This window comes from Rana temporaria, chromosome 4 (assembly GCF_905171775.1).
Source record: "Rana temporaria chromosome 4, aRanTem1.1, whole genome shotgun sequence".
Lineage (NCBI taxonomy): Eukaryota > Metazoa > Chordata > Amphibia > Anura > Ranidae > Rana > Rana temporaria.
Window position 1 is genome coordinate 15,543,631 of NC_053492.1, and position 21,509 is coordinate 15,565,139.

At 48.4% G+C, this 21,509-nt stretch overlaps 1 protein-coding gene across 3 annotated transcripts in view; it reads right to left on the reverse strand.

Moving 5' to 3' along the window:
- LOC120935975 (whey acidic protein-like) overlaps window positions 1-20,402 on the reverse strand; it is a 101,138-nt gene extending 80,736 nt beyond the window's left edge. For all 3 annotated transcript variants that reach the window (XM_040348027.1, XM_040348028.1, XM_040348026.1), the window contains exon 1: window positions 20,097-20,402. In XM_040348027.1, coding sequence (XP_040203961.1) covers window positions 20,097-20,163 — 67 coding nt within the window. In that variant the 5' untranslated portion in view covers window positions 20,164-20,402. The remainder of the gene's footprint in view (window positions 1-20,096) is intronic.
- Window positions 20,403-21,509: the final 1,107 nt, after the last annotated feature.

The following is a 21,509-nucleotide window of genomic DNA, read 5'->3' on the forward strand; positions in this document are numbered from 1 at the left end:
CAGATACATCAGTCCCTGCCCTCCAGGTTATAACAAGGCAATAACTGTCTATACTGAGAATGAGTCTTTACAACCACTTTAAACCTACCTAAAACTCACTTTTCTTTGGACATCGGGTGCTTTCTTTCTTTTCCAAAACTACATGCGGAAATGACCAGAAGCCCGAATCAGAAAAGGTAGCAGCCCAAGCCCCAAGAGAGTTCACCGTCCACCATCCACCATTGGGCATAACCTACTGGAAAGGGATTTCTTCCTGACTCCTTCAAACATGTCTTCATGCTACATTATGGAGAACCATTAAGGAAGGGTGACACCTTTATTTGGCTTTCTATGGCCATGGGTGTTGGGTGAAAATGGGACATGTAAAGGGAGCCTAAAGCGGAACTTCACCCAAAAGGGGAAGTTCCGCTCTTCCGCCTCCTCATTTACATTTGGTAATTTTTTTGGACCTAACGGTTGCGCGAACATTTAGAACCCCATTGACGTCTATGGGGATCAAACGTTCAAATTTAAAAGTGCTCATTTTAAAGCCTAATATGCAAGTTATTGTCAGAAAACGGAATGGATAAAAATCATTAAGAAAAATAGCATGGGTTTCCCCCAACTCCCCCCAGGTCATTACAAGTCCCTTTGGCCCTATATTCTTTGAACAGCAGTATATAGGCAGTGCAAACAAGACAGGGACTGTAGGTTTGTTGTTAAGTAGAATCTGTTTGTAATTGTGAACTGGTACTTTTTAAAGTGTAGCTCCAGCTATAAAATCTATTTTTAAGCTTTTCTGAAAACATAGAGAATGGTTATCACCCCTGTAACATTTGTTTTGCTGTCTGTGTGCATCTGTTCAGAAGATTGCAATTCACTTTCTGTCCCAATGACAAACGATTTTTTGAAAATGTGGGTTTTTTAGTGAAACAAGGATTGGTGATAAAGCATCAGTGGACAGGAGACACCTCTTATAGAAGATAATTTCCCTTCCTAGGGGTAGATTTCCTCTCACTTCCTGTTGTCTCCTTCCGTTTGCAAGTAGGAGTAGTTTGTAAGTTGGATGTTTGAAAGTAGGGGCCTGCCGTATATACTCTGCATAAATTTGGGCCCTAGGTGTTGGTGTTGCCACAACACTGTAAGCCCTCACAGTTAGTCTTGGTGGGCGCTGGAACACCCTGCTGTGTGAACTATTATATCAAGAACTGTAATTACATGCCATTGTTGAACAGTGGTAGAAAAATTGGGCCTTTGGTGCTGGCGCTGGTGCCACAACACTGCAAGTCCTCACAGTTACTCTTGGTGGGCGCAGGAATGGGCCCTCAGGAGTGCTTGTGTAGACCCCGCAAACTTACACCCCAGTAGTATTGGGGTAATGTGCATCCATGGGGACACTCGGGACTACCAGACAGCGGTGGTTGAGGTTAACACCCCCTGGGGCAGTGTAACACATTCAGTGGGGGTGGTACCCTCACTGCTCCAAGAAGCTTTAGTGGGGAGAGATTTTCCCAATTTTTGGAAGTTATGGGAGAGCCAAGGGAGGCTCGTAGATAGAGCTTCCCCTGCTGGGGAAACACGGAAACTCTCACCGGACCCGTTTTGCCAAAGGGAAAGGCATGCTGTTGGTGGGATCGAGGAAGCCGGAGATCCTCTTCCTTTACCTGCCATGGCCGGGGAACCTAGCACCCAGCCTGAGGGTAACGAACAGGAAGTCCCATCTGACCCTGACATGGAGAGTAGCCAAAATGTGGTACCAGACCTGGAAGTCAGGAGAGAGGATTTCTGTACCGAGCAGCTGCGAGAGCCCACACTTATGAGAGCCAGGGAAAATGTTAAGATGTTGGATGGGGAACCGGTGGATCCTAATTGGGTGGTGTCCTTCCCCTACATGGCAATTAAAAACAATTTGTTATTGTTATGTATCACGTACCTGGTAGCCAGAGCCCGATGGTAGGAGAAGGCCTCTCTTACAGCTCCGGCTCGTGAGCTGCTGGATTGGGAACAGCAGACTCAGGAGCCTGGCGGGGTAGGAGTGCCGGCGTGCTGGGTAGGTGAAGCAGGTGCTGACTTCCTCTGGACGGGTAGGCTGGAGGATGATTGGATCAATGATAGCAGACGGAAGCAGGGTCAGGTAAGCCGGGTCACAACAGATGGTTCAGGTAATCAGATGCAGCAGGCAGAAGACTAATCATAGTACAAGCAGGAAGGTCTGGCAATGGTAGGTCAATCAGAAGAGGTGGTCAATGGAAGCCGAGGTCAGGATCGGAGAGGTACGGATGGTCAAACAAGCCGGGTCACAAGTTCAATCAGAAGTTCAAATCAGGTAAGCAGGTTCTCAGGTTCAAGTTCAATCAGGGACTGCAGATCAGACAGCAACTTGCAGGAAGCAAGGACTGAGCTTTTAAAGGCGTTTTGGCGCCAAGGAGGGTTCACGTGCACGCGCGCGCTCCCGCTGCGCACGCGCACGTCCCGCTGATGCATGCCGCTGTCTCAGCCCAATGTTGGGCTGACGATTTTGGAAGGTGAGTCCCTGACATTGCCCCCCCCAAGGGGCAACCTCCGGATGCCCAGTCGGGCCATTTTGTCAGGGTGAGCGAGAAAAAATGCACGTATTAGTCTTTTGGCATGGATATTACCTTCGGGTTCCCAGGAATTGTCTTCTGGTCCATAACCTTTCCACTTGATCAGGAATTGGTTTTGTCCTTGTCTTTTCCTACAATCCAGGATAGTCTCTACCACGAATTCCTCGTTGCCATCGACATGGATCGGTTCGGGAGGTTTGGACCCCCTATTAGGAAAAGGATCCGGAACTGCGGGTTTTAACAAAGAGACATGGAACACAGGATGCACTTTAAGAGAATCAGATAAGGATAGTTCATATGAAACTGTATTGATCTTTCTCTTGACCGGAAAGGGTCCCAAAAATTTTGGTCCCAATTTCTTGGACGGACAGGCTAGTCTAAGATTGTTCGTAGAAAGCCATACCTGATCTCCCGGTCTCAGATCTAGCTCACCTCTCCTTTTTCTGTCAAAGAACCTCTTACTGTCAGCCTGGGCCTTGGTCACCGTCTCCCGTAACAGTTGGTTATTGCGGTTGAGGAACTCCATAGTGCTCTGTACAGCCGGAACTGAGGACTCTGAAAGAAAGTCTGGTAAAAAGGTTAAGTTGAAACCATAGTTGGCAAAAAAGGGAGATTGCCCCGTAGCAGAATGACTGGCGTTATTGTACGCAAATTCTGCTAGGGGTAACAGAGACACCCAATCATCTTGGGAGAACGTTGTAAAACACCTGATGTACTGTTCCAAAGTCTGATTGGTTCTTTCAGTTTGCCCATTGGTCTGAGGATGATAGGCCGAGGATAGAGCAAGTTCAATCTGTAGCGTCTTGCAGAGAGCTTTCCAGAACCGAGAGGTAAATTGAACTCCTCTATCTGACACGATGTTGGAGGGCACCCCATGTAGTCTGACGATTTCTTTAATGAATACACGAGCAGTCTCAATGGCAGAAGGTGTATTCTTTAAAGGAAGAAAATGGGCCATTTTGGTCAAACGGTCCACAATCACAAAAATGACAGAACAACCCTCAGAGCAGGGAAGTTCTACAATAAAATCCATGGCGATCATTTTCCATGGTCGATCGGGCACAGGTAGTGGTTTCAGTAGGCCCCAAGCTTGGTTTCGGGGTGTCTTGTTCCGGTTACAGATAGGGCAAGATCGGATATAGGACTTGCAAAAATCCTCCAAGCCGGGCCACCAGAAGGTGCGGCGTACTAGTTCCAGGGTTTTGCGAACCCCAAAATGTCCTGCCAGTGGGTGATCGTGCAGATGTTTTAAAACTTCGACTCGGGTCTTTTCAGGTACAAAAATTTGGCTTCCTTTCCAAAATAATCCATCTCTGGACTCTAGAGAAATATTGGGAGGTTTTGAAGATTCAGAAGACGCTCCTCTAAGTAATGATATAAGATCGGCATGTAATAGCAGAAAGCTGTTTTCTGGAAGAATGGTGTCAGGGGTAGAGGTGTCCTTTGGGTTGTCAAACATTCGGGACAGAGCGTCTGGCTTGACATTCTTTGATCCAGGACGGTAGGTGATGTGGAAACAGAAACGGGAGAAGAAGAGAGCCCAGCGGGCCTGTCGCGGTTTCAATCGTTTAGCAGTTCTTAAATATTCCAGGTTTTTATGGTCCGTATAAATTAGTACTGGATGTGCAGCACCTTCCAACAGGTATCTCCACTCTTCTAATGCGGCCTTGATGGCCAATAATTCACGATCACCTACGTCGTAATTTCTCTCCGCAGGGGAGAGTTTTCGGGAGAAGAAGCCCACCGGGTGTACTAAGTCCTTGTTCCCAAGTCGTTGAGATATAACGGCCCCTACAGCGACTTCAGAAGCATCCACCTCAAGGAGAAAAGGTAGAACCGGGTTGGGGTGACTGAGGATCGGAGCAGAAGTGAAGAGTCCCTTCAAGGTGTCGAAGGCCTTCTGAGCTTCGGAGTTCCAGTGGAAACGGAAATTTTGTCTGGTGAGTTGTGTAATGGGAGCAACGATGGAAGAAAAACCTTTAATAAAGCGTCTATAGAAATTTGCAAATCCTATAAATCTTTGTACCCCCTTTTTATCTAGAGGTACTGGCCAGTCCAGAATGGCAGACACTTTCTTTGGGTCCATCTCGATTCCCGTCGGGGAGATCACCAGACCCAGGAACTGAATGGTGTGTAACTCAAATTCGCATTTTTCTGCCTTTGCGTATAAGCCATGCAGGCGGAGCCGGTTTAAAACTCTGCAGACATGCTCCCGATGTTTGTCTAACGAGCCAGAGAAAACCAGTATATCATCCAGGTAGACGATGACGAAGATGTCTAAGAAGTCTCTAAACACGTCGTTGACGAAATGCTGAAAGGTAGCAGGAGCGTTGCATAACCCAAAAGGCATGACGAGGTACTCGTAGTGGCCATACCGAGTGCGAAAGGCAGTTTTCCACTCATCACCGTCTCTGATGCGAATTAAATTATAAGCCCCCCTTAGGTCCAGCTTGGTGAAGATGGTGGCGGATCTTAGTTTTTGGAATAATTCAGGTATTAGGGGCAACGGGTATCGGTTTTTAACCGTGATGTTGTTGAGCTCCCGATAGTCGATGCATGGGCGAAGGGTTTGATCCTTCTTGGCAACAAAAAATATTCCAGCACCCGCCGGTGAGGTGGATGGCCGAATGAATCCCTTGTTTAGGTTTTCGTCAATGTAAATTTTCAGAGCATCTTGTTCTTTCTCGGATAATGGAAAGATGCGCCCAAAAGGGATCTCAGCCCCAGGAAGCAGTTCTATCGGGCAGTCATAAGGACGGTGAGGTGGTAGGGAGTCGGCCCCCTTTTTGCTGAACACATCGAGGAACTCGTGATAATGTTCCGGGACGGACTGGAGTAAACTGGGATCGGTGTTCAGGCATAGTAAAGAGGGAGAAAAACTAGGTACTTTAGGTAAACAATATTCTTGACAGTACCAAGAAGGAAATCGCAAAGTTCCAGAGGACCAATCAACCTGAGGGTTATGAATCCGGAGCCAGGGAATGCCAAGAATCACAGGAAATAGAGGAGAGGAGATCACATCCAAAATTAATAATTCTTTATGATGAGCGGAAGTAGTAGCAGGTAGAGGAAGGGTTTCTTGTGTTACTTGTCCTGATTTAATGTGGGATCCATCAGCTAGAAAAACGGAAAGTTTGAAGTTCTTCCTTCGAAGAGGAATATTGTGTAGGTTGGCAAAGGCGGCATCAATGAAGCAGCTGCAGGCCCCGGAGTCAATAATTGCGTTGACCGGAATCGTTCTTCCTTGGAGCTGAAAAGACAGAGAGAGAGCGCAAGGTGGTTTGTATTGACTGGGAGAGCGGAAACGTTGAGAGAAACAGAGGAATGGCACTTACGCATCTTGGTGGGGCAGTTGGCGACGTAATGCCCGGGCTCACCGCAGTATAGGCATAGATTCAGTTGACGACGGCGTGCTCGTTCTTCTGGAGGCAATGTGGGTCGCATGACTCCGAGTTGCATAGGCTCAGAAGTATCTGGAGGAGAGCTGGCAGGACTTGGGCAGACAGGTGGTTGATATCGGGATGCAGGCATGGGTGCTTTGGTAGTGACCCAAACTGGACGACTTAAATGAGAAGAACGTTCGGCCCGTCGTTCTCGTAGACGTCGATCAATCTGAATAGCCTTGTCGATCAAATCTTCTAAGGTATCAGGAACCCCGATGCGAGCCAGTTCATCTTTTAAGGCCTCTGAAAGTCCCAGGCGGAACTGGTGTCGCAGAGCTGCGCTGTTCCACTGAGTGTCCGCACTCCAGCGGCGAAAGTCCGCGACATAATCCTCCACTGCTCGGCGGCCTTGTTGAAGTGCGAGCAGGGCGGCCTCGGCAGTGGTAGTCCGCTGAGGATCATCATACATTTGTGCCATGACCCGAAAAAAGGCTAGTAAAGTCTCTGTGTTGGTGCCATTTTCTTCCAATAATCGGTGTGCCCAAGCTAGGGGCTCTCCTTGAAGAAGAGAAACCACAAATCCCACTTTAGTGGCTTCTAGGGAAAAAGTCCTTGGTTGAAGGGCAAAATATAATTGACAGGCATTACGGAAATCCCGGAATTTGGAACGATCCCCGGTGAATCGCTCTGGCATCGGAACTCTGGGTTCGGGCGGTAGCATTACTACGGATGGAGCAGAGGCCGATGGTGATGATCTGGCAGCGGATGTAGAAGCTGTGTCTCCGGATAGGTTCTGTACTTGACCTTCCAGTCGCATGTAGCCGTCCTGTAGGTTCTTTACAGCTTGTGTGAGGGATGCGAGGTGTTTACAAATCTCCTCCATGGCCGGGGCCACTCCTGAAGGCTCTGTCATGGCTGTCTGATACTGTTATGTATCACGTACCTGGTAGCCAGAGCCCGATGGTAGGAGAAGGCCTCTCTTACAGCTCCGGCTCGTGAGCTGCTGGATTGGGAACAGCAGACTCAGGAGCCTGGCGGGGTAGGAGTGCCGGCGTGCTGGGTAGGTGAAGCAGGTGCTGACTTCCTCTGGACGGGTAGGCTGGAGGATGATTGGATCAATGATAGCAGACGGAAGCAGGGTCAGGTAAGCCGGGTCACAACAGATGGTTCAGGTAATCAGATGCAGCAGGCAGAAGAGTAATCAGGGTACAAGCAGGAAGGTCTGGCAATGGTAGGTCAATCAGAAGAGGTGGTCAATGGAAGCCGAGGTCAGGATCGGAGAGGTACGGATGGTCAAACAAGCCGGGTCACAAGTTCAATCAGAAGTTCAAATCAGGTAAGCAGGTTCTCAGGTTCAAGTTCAATCAGGGACTGCAGATCAGACAGCAACTTGCAGGAAGCAAGGACTGAGCTTTTAAAGGCGTTTTGGCGCCAAGGAGGGTTCACGTGCACGCGCGCGCTCCCGCTGCGCACGTGCGCGCGCGCGCCGCTGACGCACGCGCCGCTGACGCACGCGCACGTCCCGCTGATGCATGCCGCTGTCTCAGCCCAATGCTGGGCTGACGATTTTGGAAGGTGAGTCCCTGACAGTTATATCGAGTGATAAAACATGGAGAGGGAGAGGTAGAACAGCTACTGGTTCCCAAACCCTTTCGCAGGGTGGTGCTAGACCTGGCTCATGGTCATGTAATGGGGGACATCTCGGGGACGAAAAAAACAGGAAGAGAATTGGCCAAAGATTTTTCTGGCCCGGTTTGCATGCAGAGGTCAAGGAGTACTGCGAATCGTGCCCCGAGTGCCAATTGTCAGCACCGTCGCCCCATTTTCGCAGCCCCCTTGTTCCTCTACCAATAATCGAGGTCACCTTTGAGAGGATTGGCATCGACCTGGTCGTGAAATCTGCCCGAGGTCACCAGCATATTTTGGTGATCCTGGACCATGCGACTCGCTATCCTGAGGCCATATCCTTGCGTAACACCACCGCTAAGGCTATTGCCAAGGAATTGGTCCAGGTATTTAGTCGTGTGGGGATCCCAAAGGAGATCTTGACCGATCAGGGCACACCTTTTATGTCGAGGGTTACCAAGGAGTTGTGTAGATTGTACAAAATCTCCCATCTCCGCACTTCTGTCTACCACCCCCAAACAGATGGTCTGGTCGAAAGATTTAATAAAACATTGAAGAGTATGCTGAAAAAGGTGGTCGACAAAGATGGGAGAAACTGGGATTTTTTGCTACCATATCTCATGTTTTCCATATGAGAGGTCCCGCAGGCATCCACAGGCTATTCCCCCTTTGAGCTCTTGTATGGTAGGCATCCCAGGGGCCTGCTAGATGTGGCCAAATAAAAGTGGGAAGGAGAGGTCAGCTGATATAGGAGCGTCATAGAGCAGTACACACCACGTAGCTTTAGGTGCAAACTGCAGAGGACACGGGCAGTACACACACCACGTATCTTTAGGTGCACACTGCAGAGTACACAGGCAGTACACATCACGTAGCTTTAGGTGCACACTGCAGCGGACAAAGGCAGTACACACCACGTAGCTTTAGGTGCACACTGCAGAGGACATGGGCAGTACACACACCAAGTAGCTTTAGGCGCACACCGCAGAGGACAAAGGCAGTACACACCATATAGCTTTAGGTGCAAACTGCAGAGGACACGGGCAGTACACACCACGTAGCTTTAGGTGCAAACTGCAGAGGACACGGGCAGTACACACCAAGTGTGCTAATTACTTTCCACCTTAACCCACTTGGTGTATAGTGCAAGTGTGCTAATTACTTTGCACCTAAACCCACTTGGTTTATAGTACAAGTGTGCTAATTACTTTGCACCTAAACCCACTTGGTTTATAGTGCAAGTGTGCTAATTACTTTGCACCTAAACCCACTTGGTTTATAGTGCAAGTGTGCTAATTACTTTGCACTTAAACCCACTTGGTGTATAGTGCAAGTGTGCTAATTACTTTGCACCTAAACCCACTTGGTGTATACTACAAGTGTGCTCATTACTTTGCACCTAAACCCACTTGGTTTATAGTGCAAGTGTGCTAATTACTTTGCGCCTAAACCCATTTGTTGTATACTGCAAGTGTGCTCATTACTTTGCACCTAAACCCACTTGGTGTATAGTGCAAGTGTGCTAATTACTTTGCACCTAAACCCACTTGGTGTATAGTGCAAGTGTGCTAATTACTTTGCGCCTAAACCCATTTGTTGTATACTGCAAGTGTGCTCATTACTTTGCACCTAAACCCACTTGGTGTATAGTGCAAGTGTGCTAATTACTTTGCACCTAAACCCATTTGTTGTATTCTGCAAGTGTGCTAATTACTTTGCACCCAAACCCAATTGGTGTGTAGTGCAAGTGTGCTAATTACTTTGTACCTAAACCCACTTGGTGTATACTACAAGTGTGCTCATTACTTTCCACCTAAACCCACTTGGTGTATAGTGCAAGTGTGCTAATTACTTTGCACCTAAACCCATTTGTTGTATACTGCAAGTGTGCTCATTACTTTGCGCCTAAACCCATTTGTTGTATACTGCAAGTGTGCTCATTACTTTGCACCTAAACCCACTTGGTGTATAGTGCAAGTGTGCTAATTACTTTGCACCTAAACCCATTTGTTGTATACTGCAAGTGTGCTCATTACTTTGCACCTAAACCCACTTGGTGTGTAGTGCAAGTGTGCTAATTACTTTGCACCTAAACCCACTTGGTGTATACAAGTATGCTCATTACTTTTCACCTAAACCCACTTGGTGTGTACTGCACGTGTCCTCTGCAGTTTGCACCTAAAGCTACGAAGTGTGTGTACTGACTTTGTCCTCTGCAGGCCATTATAATGTCTGGAAGGACAACAAAGAGAGGCAGAGGGTCACGAGGGCAAGAAGGCTCTGTGCCTAGAGGCAACAGTGCTGGTGGTGGACACGGTGCATCCTCATCAGCACGTGGCCGTTTGACATGCTCGTCCTTGTTTTCGGGAGCTGGCCGTGTTGAGCCTCAACATGCAGACAAATTGGTAGAGCGGATGACTAAGCCATCCTCATCCTCCTCATCCTCTCTCACCCAGGCAGAGCTTACTTTGTCTGGCAAAGTACCTGCCAAGGCGTCCTCTTCCCGCTGCTCAATGGCATCACTAACTCCATCCCTAGTCCCACCATGTCCTCCTGAGGAGTCCCCCGAACTGTTTGAACACAGTGTTTGGTACATGCTGCATGAAGATGCGCAGCATTTTGAAGGCTCCGATGATGGAACACAGATAGAGGAAGGCAGTAATGTGAGCCCAGAGAGAGGGGGTGCCCAAGAAGGACAGCAATCTGGCAGTCATGTTCCACCAGCTGCAGCATGCTGCCAGGTATTTCCACAGTGATGAGGAGGGAGGGGATGAAGAGGTCACTGACTGTACGTGGGTGCCTGATAGAAGAGAGGAGGAGGAGGAGGCACAGGCACATCTCCAAAGAGGCAGGATGCCCTCCAGGGGTCAGGGCAGCACACCAACTGCATTACATCGCAGAGCTACGCCTGTGCAGGGCGCTGATGTGTCTCAGCGTTACTGCAAAAGTTCTTTGGTGTGGGCCTTTTTTGAGACATGTGCATCAGATCGCACCGTTGCTATTTGTAACATATGTCTCAAGCGTATCTCGCGTGGCCAAAACATCACCCGCTTGGGTACCACATGCTTGACCAGACATATGTCGACCTGCCATGCAGTTCGTTGGCAAGCATACATGAAAGACCCACACCAAAGAACAAAGCAGGCCTCCCCTTGCCCCTCATCAGCTGGGATCTCCAACCCCACTATACCCTCAGTCCTCTCTGAAGCCTGCACTGATAGGACTGAAGGTGTAGAATTAGGTGTGTCACAACCTAGTAGTACATGCGGGCAATCTACTATCGGTGCACCGATGGCAGATTGTACCAGACAAATTTTCCTGCCCCAGCTGCTGCAGCGCCGAAAGAAGTACTCTCCCAGCCATCCACATGCCCAGCGGTTGAATGCTAGCTTAGCGAAATTGCTAGCACTTCAACTGCTGCCTTTCAGTTGGTAGATTCTGCCCCCTTCCGTGAGTTTGTGGAATGTGCGGTACCTCAGTGGCAAGTTCCTAAACGCCACTTTTTCTCACGGAAGGCGATTCCGGCTCTCTACCGCCATGTGGAAGGCATCAGGGGCGTGTAATAACAATTTTTGATGCAATACTTTGCATGTGGCTCTTTGCTGCGCTCCAATTACAGTACCTGTGAGGGGTTGCAGTGTTGTGACACCGCCAGCAGTGCCTAAGGCCCAATTTTTCTGCCCCTGTTTATCAGGGGCGTATAATAACAATTGTTGATGCAATACTTTGCATGTGGCTCTTTGCTGCGCTCCAATTACAGTATATGTTAGGGGTTGCAGTGTTGTGGCACCGCCAGCAGTGCCTAAGGCCCAATTTTTCTGCCCCTGTTTATCAGGGGCGTATAATAACAATTTTTGATTCAATACTTTGCATGTGGCTCTTTGCTGCGCTCCAATTACAGAATCTGTGAGGGGTTGCAGTGTTGTGGCACCGCCAGCAGTGCCTAAGGCCCAATTTTTCTGCCCGTTTATCAGGTGCGTATAATAACAATTTTTGATGCAATACTTTGCATGTGGCTCTTTGCTGCGCTCCAATTACAGTATCTGTGAAGGGTTGCAGTGTTGTGGCACCGCCAGCAGTGCCTAAGGCCCAATTTTTCTGCCCCTGTTTATCAGGGGCGTATAATAACAATTTTTGATGCAATACTTTGCATGTGGCTCTTTGCTGCGCTCCAATTACAGAATTTGTGAGGGGTTGCAGTGTTGAGGCACCGCCAGCAGTACCTAAGGCCCAATTTGTCTGCCCCTGTTTAACAGGGGCGTGTAATTACAATTTTTGATGCTTTGCAGCGGGCTGATTCCTGCACTCCAACTAGAGTATCTGTGAGGGGTTGCAGTGTTGTGGCACGAGCACCAGTGCCTAAGGCCCAATTTTTCTGCCCCTGTTTAACAGGGGCATGTAATTACAATTCTTGATCTAATATTTCACAGCAGGGCGTTCCAGCGCCCACCAAGACTAACTGTGAGGGCTTACAGTGTTGTGGCAACACCAACACCTAGGGCCCAAATTTATGCAGAGTATATACGGCAGGCCCCTACTTTCAAACATCCAACTTACAAACGACTCCTACTTGCAAACGGAAAGAGACAACAGGAAGTGAGAGGAAATCTACCCCTAGGAAGGGAAATTCTCTTCTGTAAAAGGTGTCTCCTGTCCACTGATGCTTTATCACCAATCCTTGTTTCACAATTTTTTTTTTTTTTCAAAAAATCATTTGTCATTGGGACAGAAAGTGAGGTGCAATCTTCTGAACAGATGCACACAGACAGCAAAACAAATGTTACAGAGGTGATAACCCTTCTCTATGTTTTTAGAAAAGCTTAAAAAAATATTTTATGGCTGAAGCTACACTTTAAAGAAGTACCAGTTGAAAATTACAAACAGATTCTACTTAACAACAAACCTACAGTCCCTGTCTTGTTTGCACTGCCTGTATACTGCTATTCAAAGAATATATGGCCAAAGGGGCTTGTAATGACCTGGGGGGTGGGGGGCGGGGAAACCCATGCTATTTTTCTCAGTGATTTTCATCCATAATGCAGGGACCAAACATTACATTAAAGCCGCAAGCAGTCTTAAATGACTTTTTTCTTATAGTAATCTCATTTTGTGCAGGGACAGTTCGAAACACGTGCCACCTCACACGCATACTATAGACACCCAGCAGGTACGATATTTGAAGGAATTTTTCATTTTTTTTTTACTTTAAGCATCATTAAAATTGCTGCTCCAGAAAAAAAGAACGTTTTTAAAACTTTTTTTCAATTGATAAATGTTCCCTGGGGCAAGACCCGGGTTCTCAAAGACGTTTTCCGACAATAACTTGTATAACAGCATATTTGGCTTTAAAATTAGCACTTTTGAATTTGAACGTTCGAGTCCCATAGACGTCAATGGGGTTCGATATGTTCGCGCAAACGTTCGGTCCGTTCGAAGGTTCTGGTGCGAACCGAATGGGGGGGTGGTGTTCAGCTCATCCCAACTACTGACATCTAGAGCACTGTGCATTACAGGCCTACCGATGAGAGTTCCAACTCATGACCATCTAGAGCGGAGCACTGTGAGTGTGTACATTACAGACCTCCCCTCAGACCACTGTACAGAGCACTGTGTGCATTACAGGCCTCTTATTACCACCGGCATCTAGAGCACTGTGCATTACAGGCCTGCAGATGAGAGTTCCAACTCATGACCATCCAGAGCAGAGCACTGTGAGTGTGTACATTACAGGCCCCCCTTAGACTGCCATCTAGAGCACTGTGAGTGTGTACATTAGAGGCCTCCCCCTCAGACCACCATCCAGCACTGTGCAGCATTACAGGCCTCCCCTTAGACCACCATCCAGAGCACTGTGCAGCATTACATGCCTCCTCTTACCATCTGCATCTAGAGCACTGTGCCTCCCGATGAGAGTCCCGACTCATGACCATCCAGAGCAGAGTACTGTAAGTGTGTACATTACAGGCCGCCCCTCAGACTACAGATCAAGACAACTGTGTGCATTACAGACCTCCTCTTACCACTGTCCCAGAGCACTGTGCAGAATTACAAGCCTCCCCTCAGACCACCATCCAGAGCACTCTGCAGCATTGCAGGCCTCCCCTTAGACCACCATCCAGAGCACTGTGCAGCATTATAGGCCTCTCATACCACTGTCCAGAGCACTGTGCATTACAGGCCTCCTGAGACCACTGACTGTCCAGAACACTGTGCAGCATTACAGCCCTCTCAGACCACCGTCCAGAGCACTGTGAATTACAGGCCTCCTCAGACCACTGTCCAGAGCACTATGAGTCTTCACGCCATTTCAGCAGATCAACGCCCACCCGCAAAAGAGAAGGAGAGACCACGTAGCGATGTCTGCTTTTTTGCAACCGAGCGTTGTTGCCAAGCAATTGAGGCCCCCTACTACTTCACCGGGGGTTTCCAACATGTTTGCTCCACCTGGAGTGCCCGTGACTGACACAGGAATACGCATGTCCACCAAGGGACAGTTTGTGCTCTTGTCGAGCGGAGGATCGGAGATGCTGGGGCTGTCCTGCCCTCGCTGCAAGGAACTTTCGATCCGGATCCAGACGTTCGCCCGGTGCCAGAAGTGCCTGGCCTATCTTTTTGTTGACAAATCACCCGCTAAAACTTCTAGGGAGTACAGGGTGGACTATGTCACGGGAGTTGTCACCGCAGAGGAGGAAGCCATATGGCCAAAGCCATCCCCGTCGGTGGAAATAGTGGAGTCGGAGGCTCCCAACGTTGAGGTCATCTCGGTCTCATAAACCCTGACCCTTCGAATGGCTACCCGCCATCCTGCTCACCGGAGGTAAGCCCTATGACCGAGAAAGACCGTGGAGATGACCCAACCAGCGTGACCAGTGCAACTGATGTGACCAGTACCCAGGCCGAGACCACAACGGAGACCGCGACCTCTACAGCGATCTCTTTGTGGTGTACCTCTATAGGAGCAGGGCCTGCTCCAGCCTCCTGCAGCCGCGGTCGAGGCCTACCTACTCAACGTTCCTTGCCATACTACCCCAGGGACCCATCTGTAAAACCCTGAGGTTATTTGCCTGCGGAGGAGATGCACTCCTCCGACTTTGATTCTTTTTCTGACGATGGCGACCTCCATGATGATATGTTTGAACCGAGGTTTCCGGAGTCCCAGGGATTCGGAGGATCCTGTGCCCTCTATGGCAGTGGTCATCAACCCTGCCCTACAGGGCCCACTAACAGGCCAGGTTTTATGTATTACCATGGGGAGATGCAGTCTAGAATACTGCAATCACTGAGCAGCAAATGATATCACCTGTGATGTATTTCAGTTATCTTGCAAACCTGGCCTGTTAGTGGGCCCTGTAGGGCAGGTTTGATGACCACTGCTCTACGGTACCCGTAGGAAGAAACGCTCCGGCCGGAGCGCATCGCGTGGTCCCAACAGTCGTCTATGAACGTTCCACAGCTAACCTGGGGAGTCGGTGAGTCTCTTTCTGTTGTTTCACTCACTGCCCCCATGCCCCTTGCCAGGCCTGCTCTAAAGAGGGCACCGGACGCTATAGTGCTGCCGGGACGTGGAGACCCACGTACTTTGCCTAATTTGGCCAGGCTGCTGCGCCTGGTAATCCAGAGGATTGCTGCCAACCATGGGTATGAGTACCCCTATGTGCCACCTTCCCTCCTGAAGCAAGTAGACCAAGAACGGGAAGCATGGTGCCACAAAGCCATTTGGTCACACCTGAAGGTACCCCGCATTATTAAGGGTGCGGACTTGAACTTAGCCTTTTTGAACACCCGGTTCGAACATTGCCACTGAGAATGGAGCTGGGGCCCGCATATATACAGCGATCGGGTCGTGCTGAAATCTCCTGGGAGAGAAGACCAGGTATTCTCAGTCACCACGACCACTGCAGATGGTGACATTATCATTTTGCCAGACCCGCGCTTTTACAAATAAGCTGCATGCCGGGTTTGTCTGGCATTCTCCTTTTAAAGAAGTTCTGGACAAGAGTTCTCGCCCCCACTCAAGTTGTTTTTTCTCCCTTTCCCTTTTCCCCCTGGCCTCTCCGGATCCACATCACGGCTTATGTGAAGAACTTCGGGGGGGTTGGGTTCAGTCAGTTAGAGGGGGTCCTTGCCAACTTCTCCACAGCATTGAAGCATTCAGCGAAATACATTTTTTATCTTTTACTATTTCTTTGCTATTGAACTTGGACTGCCATAGTACCAGCGCACTGACCGCTAGGGGCAGTGTTCTGTAACATTTTATTGCAGAACAGAAATGTCTATATGTTTTTTTTTTTTCTTGCAACAGGGTAAAAGAAAATTATTCTCAGCACTTAGATAGCTCCCTGGGAGGAAGGGAAATTTTACTCTCTGACGGGAGGGTGCAGTTTCAGTTCTGACCTTGGAGATTGTAAATAGGAACATTTTTATAATATATTAGGATGTATATTTTCTGTGTATGTTCTCTTTTATATTTTTTATGCAGGTTACTGGACCCACCTACTATCAACACTGCGGAGAATGAGCAGTCTAGATAGATAGGGTTGTGTATGTTATTGTATGTCATGTCATATTTATAGACACTGAGATTTGTAATCCAATGTTTTGCACTTATATTTCCTCCCTTTTCCTACTTTTTTTTACTGTTTAGCAGGTATCAGGCTGGCATTCAGGCTTGAATGCCTTAGGACACTGGGGACAGTGTCATTTCAAGTGGGGGAGTATGTAGCGCTCCCTTTACTTTCAGAAAGGGCACTACGCTAAAGTTAGTGGGAGAATGAGAGAGATAAGTTGCTCTCATCTTTAATTTTGTTAAATTTGGCTGTCGCCAAATCCTGGATTGTCATGTGCGTCAGTCTGTGCGTCCAGAGATACGTTCTCATCTCTGGACAGCAGATGGCGCCAGATGGATCCAGGCGGAGCCGCTTCTTCCCAGCAGCCAATGAGAGGAGTTGGGCCTCGCTGTGCATGCTGGGAGGGGGTATTTCTGTGGCGGAGGCCGTTGTTCTGGGTTCTTCGCAGGTTCCTGGTTCCAGGTGCGGCACCCACCTTTAGGGTGTGCGCACAATCGCGGGCCCCACCACTATGGCCTACCTGGCCTGGGGTCGGGCGCTACGTGGAGTTCCTGACTCTGGGCCCTCCTGGCCTGGAGAAACTGATGCCACAAAGGGGCCCCAGTAACTTACTGGGTCCCCACTTCTACTGAGGAGATCCCAGGCTGTATGCCATTCGGTGGGGGATCGGCTTGAGGAAAACCCGGAGGCAGGTTATCCAAAAGGGCTTGAACGAACCATCGGGGATCTGGTGACCGGACATTGACAGGTACACTTGCACTGTCAACCGGTGACCCCAACGTGACCTATTGGGAGGATTCGCTCTGCTGTTCACATTGTCAGCATTGAGCCTGTGGCAGAGGTTTCATCTGGCATCCTAATTTAATCAGAGCCAAGTCGGTGGCAGAGACTTGTTCCTCCCAGCAACCTAAAGTGACACCCTGGCTGCCAGACCTGTGGCAGAGGTCTGTTCGGGGGCACTTCACCCACTCTGGCTAGAGTGGCGACGTATCGTTACAGCTGTAGAAAAGCAGGACTGCTTTTCCTTATCCAAGGCCTGATACCGCAAAGTTCCTTTATTTCATCAACCCTTTCTGTCTACCTCAAGTTGATGTTGGTTGTGTTGGACCAAGGAAATAAAGCATTCAGAAAACTTCAACTACCGATTGGACATTTAATTACTGCTCTACTCACTGCCTTTACCCCTGGACATCACATAGAGGTAACTTAATACGCCGATCCCAAATCAATCAGCGGCTCCTGAGGGGGTAACGCTACACAATTTTACTAAATCTATTATATTTTAATCAAATAAATACGACTAAAACTAAAACAATTGCAGATGACTAAAATCGGACTTAAACTAAAATGGCATTTTAGTCAAAAGACTTATGACTTGTACACACGTTGGGAATTTCCGTCGGGATAAACTCAGACGGATTTTTCAGACGGAATTCCGTTCAAGCTGTCTTGCATACACACTGTCACACCAAATTCTGACCGTCAAGAACCCGGTGACTTACAAAACTACGACGAGCTGAGAAAAATGAAGTTCAATACTTCCGAGCATTCGTCAACTTGATTCTGAGCATGCATGTTTTTTTCTCCGTCGGAGTTCCATACAGACGAACGGAATTTCCAATATACATTTTTTCCATCGGAAAAAAAAAGGACATCTTCTCTTTCTAAGTCCGTCGGAATTTCCGAAAAGGCAAAAGTCCGATGGGGGCACACACACGGTTGGAATATCCGATGAAAAAATTCCGTCTGACTTTTATCATCGGAAATTCCGATCGTGTGTACGCGGCATAAGACTAAAACTAAATTGAAATTTGCTGCCAAAAATAACACTGCAGATCACTTACTATCAAAGATGAACAAATGAATTTCAAGGATGAGGGGTCACCTAAGTTCCCACAGCAGTACCCTCTACTTGGTGATTTCACTTACAATCAAAGTGAAGCAAATTACATTTAAGTTCTCTTAGTAGTACCCCCTCTTTGGTGATATCACTTACTATCAAGAAGGAACACATTGCTTTCAACAATGAGGACATCACTTATTTCCCATATCAGTACCTCTTTTTTGGTGACCACTTACAATAATTGTTATTATTATCGTCCATCTCAGGGTTTTTTCTTTGCCTGTGTCCCATTGGGGAGATCTCCCCTTATTGCCTGTTGCAGAGTAAGAGGAGATCCCTGTAAAGTGAGGGGAATTCCCATCTTAGACAGTTGTCACCAAAACAGGTGGCCCCACCCAGGGCCGGCCTTAGGTGTTTAGGCGCCCTGTGCAAGCTAATCCTGTGGCGCCCCCCCCCCCCCCATCTTCACCCCCCGCCCCCTGGTCACCTAAACATACACAAAGAGGAAAAAATTTGTAACAAATAATTTGTTTTAATTTACCTTTACATTACACAGCACCCTGCATCTCTGGACCTCTTTACATTACACAACACCCTGCATCTCTGGACCCCTTTACATTACACAGCACCCTGCGCCTCTGGACTCCTTTACATTACACAGCACCCTGCACTTCTGGACCCCTTTACATTACACCGCACCCTGCATCACTGGACCCCTTTACATTATACAGAACCCTGCAGCTCTGGACCCCCTGCATGTTACACAGACCTCCCTTCAGTGCAGACCCCCCTTCAGTTTATCCACCCCTTCAATGCAGACCCCCCGTTCAGTGCAGACCCCCCTTCAGTGTAGCCCCCCTTTAGAGTAGCCCCCCCGTTCAGTTTCGCCTCCCCCGTTCAGTGTAGCCCCCCTTATTCAGTGTAGTCCCCCTCGTTCAGTGCAGCCACCCCCCATTCAGTGCGCCCCCCCTCATCGCAGCCCCCCTCGTTCAGTGTAGCCTCCCTCGTTCAGTGCAGCCCCCCTTCAGTGTAGCCCCCTCGTTTAGTGTAGCCCCCCTGTTCAGTCCAGCCCCCCTTCAGTGCAGCCCCCTGTTCAGTGTAGCCCCCCTCGTTCAGTGCAGCCCCCCTTCAGTGTAGTTCCCTCGTTCAGTGTAGCCCCCCCGGTCAGTGCAGCCCCCCCTTCAGTACCTCAGATCAGAGTGCGGCGGGACATGCACAGGTCCCCTCCCCCCAATTACACATAAACAGAGATGAGGGAGAGGCGGCTTCACTCGGCTGTGATTGTGTGACATCCGGGATCGCACAGACAGGCAGCCCGTGGCCGCAAGAGGACAGGATGGTAGGTGCAGCGGTGTCAACCTGCACCCCCCCACACACCCCCTCTACCTCGCCACTGTAGCTAGCTCGCCTCTCCCTGCCTGTGCCAGTGTGCCGCTGCCACCGCGGGTGTAATACAATCGCGGAGGGGGGTGCCGGTCTGACACCCCCCCAGTGTGTGGTACCCAGGGGTGGCCCGCCCCCCCCCCCTTAGTACGCCTCTGGATTGCCACTGCACAGCTCGCACACCCCAAAGGCCGGCCCTGGCCCCACCAGAAGATTGTTCCAAGACAATGGTCACCAGGTCAAACAGTGAGGGTGATTCTCCTCACCCTGGGCAATAAAGAGGTGGGGGTCCAAACCCCTCACTGCTCCATTCAAAATAAAACATGTTGGCTAGAGATATCATTTACATTTAATAAACACAATATGGGGTCACTCATGGATTCACACAGCATTATGGGTCTTCCAAAGAAAGCACAGTAGACCGTGTTTGCTTTAAGATTGTCTCTCTCTTATTGACTCTCCATGTGGCCTCTGAACAGAGAAGGTGGGGTAGAGGAAGTATTTCTTCTGATTAATTCTCTTGTGCATGTTAATCTGATCTTTCTGTTCCAGCATGACTGTGCAGTATGTGTCAGAGCTATATAAATGTGTAATATTAAACTGTGACAGTGTGAAGGACATTAGAGTGTAAGCTCCTCTGGTGCAGAGACTGTCCATGTTCTGTCTGTACACAGCACTGTGGAATATATCAGAGTTATATTTGTAGTAGCCTTATCATAGAATCACATACCTGCAGTCACCACTTGGAGCAGTAGCACCCCCAGGAGGATCGATAGTGTCAGTCCCGCCAATCTCATGTTTGCAGTCTGGATGGAATAAATCCGTAATCTGTGGATGGTCTTTATATCTGTATTCTAGAAGGAAGAGATGTCGGGCTGTGCCAGAAACCTGTCACTATCTCTTATTGTTGCCCCAATTTCACAATAATCTATCCCTTTGGTAACATCAGATCCATCTTGCGAAAGCCTAATGCCTTATGTGTAAATCCCTGGAGGTGCTGCAATAAAGCCTGTATTCCACTGTACATCTCTAATATACAGAAGACACGAGGAACTCCAGGAGCGTGCCCCACCCCATGTCAGTCCTAATACTTATAGATAATGTCTGTTGGCATAAAAAATAAAGGGTCAAGATTTGTATATTTTGAAGTACATGTTTAACCACTTCCATACCAGGCACTTACGCACCTTCCCGCCCAAGCCAATTTTCAGCTTTCACCACTGTCGCAATTTGAATGACAATTGCGCGGTCGTGCTACACTGTACCCAAATTAAATTTTTATCATTTTGTTCCCACAAATAGAGCTTTCTTTTGGTGGTATTTGATCACCTCTGCAAATTTTTATTTTTTGCGCAACAACTAAAAAATGACCGGCATGAAGTCCTGCAGGACGTCAATAGACGTCCAGTCAGGATTTCACAACCACTTCCCGGACGCCAATCTCCTATTGACCGGGTGGGAAGTGGTTAACCACTTTAGCCCCGGACCATTTGTCAGCCTAAAGACCAGAGGTGTTTTTACAATTTGGAATTGGCACTGTGCTGCTTTAACTGGTAATTTCACGGTCATACAATGTTGTACCGAAACAAAATTTGCATCCTTTTTTCCCCACAAATAGAGCTTTCTTTTCTTGGTATTTGATTGCCTCTGAGATTTTTATTTTTTCGATATAAACGGAAAAAGACCGAAAGTGTTGAAAAAAAAAGATATTTTCTACTTTTTGTTATAAGAAAAAACAAATGAACTCAATTTTAGTCATACATTTAGGCCAAAATGTATTCAGCCGCATGTCTTCAGTAAAAAAGAAAATGTCAATAAGCGTATATTTATTGGTATGTGCAAAAGTTATAGGGGCAGATCCACAGAGATCTGCACCGGCGCAGCGTATGGGAGATACGCTACGCCGCTGTAACTTACTTGTTTAAACTTCGAATCCACAAAGAATTTGCGCCGTAAGTTACGTCGGCGTAGTCTATCTCTCGCGGCGTAAGGGCGCCTAATTCAAATCGGCGAGTAGGGGGCATGTTTCATTTAAATGAAGCGCGCCGAATGGACTGTGCATGCGCCGTCCCTAAATTTCCCGCCGTGCATTGCGCTAAATGACGTCGCAAGGACGTCATATTTTTTAACACGTCCATCCCGA